This window comes from Sinocyclocheilus anshuiensis, unplaced genomic scaffold (assembly GCF_001515605.1).
Source record: "Sinocyclocheilus anshuiensis isolate Anshui unplaced genomic scaffold, SAMN03320099.WGS_v1.1 scaffold1170, whole genome shotgun sequence".
In the NCBI taxonomy this organism is placed as follows: domain Eukaryota; kingdom Metazoa; phylum Chordata; class Actinopteri; order Cypriniformes; family Cyprinidae; genus Sinocyclocheilus; species Sinocyclocheilus anshuiensis.
The window spans coordinates 1,902,701-1,910,910 of record NW_015538055.1 but is presented as its reverse complement, the minus strand read 5'-3'; the positions used below and the strand labels follow the sequence as shown (position 1 = coordinate 1,910,910).

Sequence of the window (8,210 nt, the reverse complement as noted above, 5' to 3'; positions counted from 1 at the left end):
AAAGTACGATATTTGTCTTTCAAATGTAGTGAAGTTAAAGTCATAAGTTTCCAGAAAAGATAATACTCAAAGTATAGACATTTAAAAAGTGTGCCACAGTAATCAAGTAAATGTACTTTGTTACTGTCCACCTCTGATTAACATTAGTTGTTCAGTTCTTTTACGAACACTGCATAGAATTTTTGTAAAAAATAATTGTAAAAGTCCTGTAAATTACTGAACTGTGTGTGTACAGAACAAGATTAATAACTAAGCAACTGTGAGAAATACATATTTTAATGAACTTACCAGAAAACAAATGATTACCAGTAGACACAGCCCAGTAAAAAACCTCCGTAAACATGATCTTTCCTTGTGAACTGTAAAAGCAATATGTTGTCAATTTATTAAACTTTTTTTATTAATTTTTTTATTAATTTTATTAAACTGCTGTGGTTATGAACAAATTTCAATAAAAATCAATGCTGAATTGGAGGAAATGTTGCCAAAAGGAACAACAAAATGAAAAGATTTCTAATTATAAATATTTTTTCCCTTGTTTTATTTCTTCCTCTTTTTTTTTGTTGTTTTTTTGGTGAGACTATTGAAAGTTAAAGCAGCTGTGCTATGAGCCGATCATCTGCATCTGCAATTGTCCTATTAATATTTAGAAGTATTCTGAAATAACTTACAGTGTTGGTCCCCGAGATTCAAGTTCCATTTCATTGTTTGAAGGCATACTTTATAAGACATATAACTGTAAAAGTAATAGTCCAACGGTGTTTTAATTTAATGGTAAATGTTTCTCATGTGAAGTCTGTTTCAGTCTGTGCTTTTCAGGTTGTCTCATCTACACTCCTGAGTTTTATTTTAATTTTATCATTCCTACTCTGAAGGCTTGGCTCATGAATATTAATTAGTTCATATGACGTCTCTGATTTGTTGAAAGAAGGGAATGAATCACCATAGGGATCGAGGTACTAGTAGGCAGAGCTTACAACTGACTCTTCTGGATTGAGTCCTGAAGGAGACGTAGACTCATAGAGTCCTGCAAAGAGCAGAGACAAAGATCTTGAAGGATTTGTTATCCGAAATACATATTTTAATGAACTTACCAGAAAACAAATGATTACCAGTAGACACAGCCCAGTAAAAAACCTCCGTAAACATGATCTTTCCTTGTGAACTGTAAAAGCAATATGTTGTCAATTTATTAAACTTTTTTTATTAATTTTTTTATTAATTTTATTAAACTGCTGTGGTTATGAACAAATTTCAATAAAAATCAATGCTGAATTGGAGGAAATGTTGCCAAAAGGAACAACAAAATGAAAAGATTTCTAATTATAAATATTTTTTCCCTTGTTTTATTTCTTCCTCTTTTTTTTTTTTGTTTTTTTGGTGAGACTATTGAAAGTTAAAGCAGCTGTGCTATGAGCCGATCATCTGCATCTGCAATTGTCCTATTAATATTTAGAAGTATTCTGAAATAACTTACAGTGTTGGTCCCCGAGATTCAAGTTCCATTTCATTGTTTGAAGGCATACTTTATAAGACATATAACTGTAAAAGTAATAGTCCAACGGTGTTTTAATTTAATGGTAAATGTTTCTCATGTGAAGTCTGTTTCAGTCTGTGCTTTTCAGGTTGTCTCATCTACACTCCTGAGTTTTATTTTAATTTTATCATTCCTACTCTGAAGGCTTGGCTCGTGAATATTAATTAGTTCATATGACGTCTCTGATTTGTTGAAAGAAGGGAATGAATCACCATAGGGATCGAAGTACTAGTAGGCAGAGTTTACAACTGACTCTTCTGGATTGAGTCCTGAAGGAGACGTAGACTCATAGAATCCTGCAAAGAGCAGAGACAAAGATCTTGAAGGATTTGTTATCCTGTGGCTCCCTCGTGTGGACAACATTAGCATTTTAGATTAAGCATTTATCTAAAACATTAGCATTTTTAATAAGATTAAATGGCCAGTATTTTTTGAATGATTACAAATGTTTTATGATTAGTTTTACTTATAATATAATATTAATATTATAATTTTAAGCAGTAATGATTGATTATTATGTGACTTGTTAAATGGTTATTTAACAATTTAAATATTTAAACATAATGATGAAAAAATACAACACTTATTGCTTTCATAATATTTTTATAGACACTTGTTATTTTGTATTGTAATGAAGAAGGGTTTTATGGGGGGGGGGTGGTTTGGTGCTGAATATGCCAGGCATATGGGCCCAGGAAGCTAGGGGGCCCCAAATCACGATTTATTTGGAATTATTTTAAGCGCGTCGCTTGCGCTTTAACGGACAAATACACCTTGCCAATTTTAATATTCCGCGAGTAGCAACTCTATTCAGTGTGTTGTTACATCTAGAGCCCTGCATTTCAGCCCGAGCCCGAGGGGCCCTGACTTACGCCCCTTGGTCCGGGCTTTTTTTCACATCATAACTCAGATGCGGGTGGGCATTGTGCCTGTTTTAGCCTCCTCCTTATTTTTTATTTTATTTATTTTTTTTAATTTAGACTTCTATCAATTATGGTGATGAACAAGATTTGCCATGCTCAGAGCCGTGCACAGGGGGGTGGCCCGGTGGCTAGAGCCACTGCCCCTTTGCCCTCATCGGCAGAGTTGCCCCTTTCACCAATCCCCCCATCACCCCAGTTCAAAGCGGTCTGTTCTCCGCTCCGCTAAAGAGCCGCTGATTCCGCTAATCCGCTCCGTGTTTTCCCTCCCGCTCCGCAGCATTTCTCACGAGCTGGAGTGGAGACCACAGTTCCCAAGCAATGTCGTTGCATTAACAGGTAGATGCATTACAATCCACATTACAGTCAGTGGATGATTCGCTGAATTAGTAATTTGGTAGTTTGTTTTTGTATTTCTGTCGGTAATGATTTGCTCTCGGTCTTTTAAAAGTGATAACAAAATATCCACGGTCTTAGAATTAGAATGTCTAATCGAATTATTGTACCCGATCAGATCTAATATAAATAACACAAAATTCGCTGTTGTTGGCGCACTTTGTAGACAAAAAAAATGTCTTCGCAAAAAAGAAGACGGAGACAGAGCAGGGGCGATTCTAAAATGTTCGTTTTAGGGGGGCTCAGCCCCCAATGAGGGTATAATAATAAGGGCTATAGCCCCCTAAAAATGGCCTAGCGACGCCCATGAGACAGAGAGAAAGAGCGAAGGGAGGCTGCTAAAGGCAGTTCAACATTGAAAACATAAATACAAAGCTCCAGTAAGCCAGCAGTTAAATCATCATATAGAATATTTAGCAGTTTGTCACACTTTAATTTTTGTAATTAAGTATATTTCTCATTATAATCACTTGTCTTGATACTAGTAATCTACAACACATATTTTATTAAAACCATATTAATAGTAGGCATATAGCCTAAATACTTAAAAATAATATAAATGTTCTAAATGAGTTGTTTATTAGTATATAATATAGATTTATGCTGTAAAATATTAAATTAAAAGTCTAATACTTATAGGGGAGAGTGGGGTAAGATTAGCCATTTTTTACTTATGTGGTCCTCAAGATAAGTTAAAATGATGCAGAAGTACAATGAAAGTATCTATCCTATCCTATCCTAATGAAAGTATTCCTATCATTTTAAATGATCAGAATGTATCTATACAAAGGGTTCTAAGAATATGGCTTCTTATAAAAAAAGCATTCCCATGGTTCAGTTTGCCCCGGGTTAGGAGTAAGTTGACCCGAGTCGAGATGCACCATCTGAGTGTAAAATGACCATCTGACCAAATCTGATTCAAACCCATGTGAAATAAATAATAATTTAAAAACTTATTAAAAATTATTTTCATGAAGTTAACTTTAACAACATAAAACCAGCCAAATGAAGTTTAAATGTCAATATTTAATTGTTTGCATTTCTGAAACAATATATTGAACACTAAAGTTGTAGCCTTCCTAAAACAGACTAAACGGAGAGTTTGTTGGCCGTTAGTGACTACAGGAGGAAATATATATCTGATTATAATGCGATGAAAAGCATTTTCTGGTTCTTATCAGAGAAGGATTTGGTGCACTTGTACACTGTCCCTATGAAATAAGCTACAGAATATGTATATATGATAAACTAAACCAGTAATATATCACATTAAAATACCAGTTTATAATTCAGAGATTTAACTTAACTACAGTGCCTTATGGTGGGGTAAGTTAAAATGCTGACTCAATTTACCCCACAGCATTTGGCTTACTTTGCCCCATAGCTGCCATTTTGGAAAAAAATAGCTACTGTTGCTTACCAGTTCAGGCTAATATTTAGCTAAATGATTTGCATGGTTTTATATGTTGCAAAATCACCTATATATATCATAAATATTTTTAGACCTGGATAAATTTGCTTTGATGTAAGAACCATTACATCTCTCTCTCTCTCTTCCTTCGGCTTGCTCCCTTTTATCAGGGGTCACCACAGCGGAGTGATCCGCACAACCGCTTTGGCACGTTTTACGCCGGATTCCCTTCCTGCCGCAACCCAGCCCTGAGAGTGCACTAACTCGTGCAACAACCATTACATCTGTTAGGCTACAATTTTACTTTGATAAGCCAAAAGCAGTTTTTAAAGTAAATGGGTGCACCCTACTTCCACTGAAGATGAGGCAGAAGCAGGCTCAGAGAGTGAGGAAGAGCCCATTCTTATAAAAAACATCTACGATGAAGTCTGAAATTATTACAGAGTGCGCTGTCTTCTCGTTTAATTGTATATTTGTAACAACTGGATAATTTGTATTAACAAGCACACACCCCTCTATAGTGCCATTTCCTTATCCATTTGACATAAAACTATTATATATAATTAATTTATATATAAATATGAATAGTTTTTTATTTCATCATATTCGTGATTTATGGCTTTTTTTAATGAAAATTTTGTTTTATAGAATAGCTAGGGTATTCGTTATGTTCGTATATTGCTTATGATGAAAATTCATTAGCCTAGCCTTCATAGCCTTCATGTAATTCTTCATAACAAATTTTAAGAAGAAGTTAAAAGTCAAGATTAAAAAATAATTAAATTAGCCTGTAGGCCATAGATCTATAGGCTTCCCATGTACACCTTTTGTTTGATCTAATTCTGGATATTTCCAGCCTAAAACGTGTGATTAATCAGCCGATTAATCCGTATCTAAAGCCGTGTCTACACCAAGAGAGCCCATTACGGGAAGTGGCGCAAGGTAGACACCTGCGCGGGACGGATTTCTCAGTCCCGCGCCCGCCCGCTCCCGCAGAAATATGTCTTATCTGGTCCCGCTCCCGCCCGCGACATTCATGTGTTGTCCCGCTCCTGCCCGCATAAAAGTAATCTATATAGATTTTCATTTCTTTGACATGTTCAATACGTAGCCTGTGTGTTGCCACGATTTAGCTCGTAGTCCGAGCGGCTATCTGTAGCCCACTTATAGTCAAACCTGATTCACTGTAGGTTTTGGCCAGACAGCGCATGAGATTGATATCCCATCATGTTCGCAGTGTCAATAATATATACAAAGCCATACGTGTCATTGCATGACATGGTCTATATGTATTTTAGGGTTTAAAAAAATTCCCTCATGTCCAAATTCAACATGAAGGGGGGTGGTCCGCTGCAGAAAGAGGCATTTGAAAAGAGTGCACTGTTCTCGGTCATCAGAGGTATGTGTATAAACACACAACATTTACCAGAGAGCTTCTCCCTTTTTTAACACACTGAATGGTGATACACTATATATTTCATATCTCGTTTTTGTTTTTAGTTGGCATCCAAGCAAAGTATATATATGTATATTTATATCAACACCACGCCACCGGCGGTAGTTGGTCCATTACCACCGCGGTGGTAAAAATCTGCCACCGTCACAGAGCCCTATTAATTATGCATTGTACTCATTCTATAGCTCTGATGTTAAGTGGGCCATGATAAATGAGCAGGGCATGCAGGTCTTTGAATGATTACATAACAATGTTTGAAGTGTGTAAATGTCTGAAGGTCTTTGTCTAAAAGAAAAAAAACTACAACAGATTCCCTGTTTTTGATTTAGAATCAAATGTAGACTGGATGTTTAATAACAGTAAAATGAGTAAAAAATAATAATAATAGACTATTGTGTATTTGTAGGTTATATGGTCTTATATGGGAAATGAAAGAAAGAAACGCCCTTCACCCAGCTTTTTGTCTCAGCACTGTGCAGGACTCCAGAACTCTGGCTCTCCTGCAGGAATCAATTCAGAAGTCTCAGAAAAGTCTCAGTTAGTGACTGAGATAAACTCTTTTTACTCTGATTTTGGAATCAGTTTAGATGGCTACTCCAGGTTACAGCAGGCTGTTTACTGGGACGGGCCTGACAGATCAATCACAAGTGTGTCCACGAGTACTAGTCCAGCCCACACCACATTCAACATTGAGAACCTGAAAGAGAGCTACCAAACTGGTGAGGAGCTTTTTGTTACGGTGTATGCAAAGGACTTTGATAATAAATCTAAGAGTTATGGAGGCTACTTTTTTCTTTACTTTTTTTTTTTTTGGAGGGCAGGGAGTGATTTTCTACAAAAACCTTTCACAAGTTTGGACTGGCAAAGAAAAGATATGTAGTTCATGTAACGCATAATTTAAAAGGGAAAATATCTCCTCTTCGTGTTGCAGTGGTCCATACACAACAAATCTGGACAAAACATGGACAATGCATTCCAGTCGAAAGTAAAAGTGATCAGAGTGTGTATCTGCAGCAGCCTGTCTGAGCTCTGCACTTAATGATTGCAGGCTCTGAGAAATTACACTCAGCACATCCTGAGGAACAGGTGTTTCTTCTCTGGAAAGAGAGAAATCAGATCAATGAAATGCAGTCCAGTGTAGCAATCAAGACACTTGTCTCCAATGTAATACAATAACACCAGGGTGGTATTACCAAAATATCTAAATACAATTTTAATTCGACAATTTAAATTTGCAATGTGCTGGTTTGTTTCACTTATTACTTTGAAAGGTTTCACTTAATTCCATATGCATAATGTCTGCACTGGCTTTTCCATTTTGGCTTTATTTTTGCTAAATAAATAATGACACGTGAGCCTATATATTGATAAATGATTAATAAATGTTTATACATAGGCCTATTTGAAAATGTTTTGAAATTGGTCTACCCAGTTTGACATATTTTCATATTCAAATGTTATGTCTATTAAAATAAGGCTGTAGCTCATATAGTAGCCTATTGTTCATGTGTTGATATCTACTGAAGCCTTATGATCACAGTCGTAGGGCGAAACGAGTCAGCCCCGGGCCCATATGCAAAAAATGTGTACGGCCCCCCAAACGTTATGGGCTCCAACTCGGTTAACTTAACTTAGGCCCTATTGTTGATTTTTCTGAAGTAAATAACGTTACGTGAATCGTGACTATTCACAAGCTGTTTTATTTACGGTATAGGCTAATGCTTGGAAATGATGTTTAAAATTTTCAAGTCCATTCATTATTTGTAGCATGCAAGCCACTCAATAATCGCAGCTTTGTTAATAATTGGATTATTGCTTGTTTTGGATTCCTCTTTTGTCTTGCCCTCAATATACCTGTTTGCCATTGTCAGAACCTTGCCTGTTTTTATGACCACGCCTTTTAATAAAAGCTTTGCAGATGGATCCGCACGTCTCACGTCTCGTTCGCCCCGTAACAGCTATTCATTTTTTTTAGAATAGCTTATATTTTTATTTATCGAAGATTGTTCTTTGCGTGACCATTTCCAGATTATGCCAGAACGAAGTGAAGAGTGGAGGTGAATGCGGACATCAGGCGCAGCGATCACCTGATAGATACGCGTACAGTTCGTTCAAAAGTCAAATACAGAATAAATGCATTTGATTGGTAAACCAAATTCAAACGTGACGTTTCAATATCTAATGGTAATACATGGAATTTACGGCAAAGCTCCACTAAATAATAGCGCTAATAAATGGGGGCGTGGTGGGGCTTTGGCGATTGGTGCTTCAGTCAATCTACTCCACAGCCAATCACGGGCCCCCTCGTCGCTCGGGCCCTGAGGCTTCAGTTTGTTAATCCGGCCCTGCCTCTCTTGCTGTTCCTGAAACCATGCCTTCTTTCTTTGCGTGCACATTTGGGCGGCATTATGCTAATATAATAACTTTGCAACTTTACAGATCTTATTTATGCACCAAGAGCTTGTAACACTCCAAAGAGAAAGGAAAACT

The 8,210-nt window shown here is 36.6% G+C and overlaps 1 protein-coding gene across 1 annotated transcript in view; it reads right to left on the bottom strand.

Annotated features, from left to right (window-relative positions):
• Positions 1 to 4,665, bottom strand: part of LOC107683410 (NXPE family member 3-like) — a 13,642-nt gene extending 8,977 nt beyond the window's left edge. Inside the window, exon 1 of the mRNA XM_016479467.1 lies at positions 4,615 to 4,665. Within this exon, the coding sequence (XP_016334953.1) occupies positions 4,615 to 4,665 (51 nt within the window). The remainder of the gene's footprint in view (positions 1 to 4,614) is intronic.
• Between the last annotated feature and the right edge of the window lie 3,545 nt (positions 4,666 to 8,210).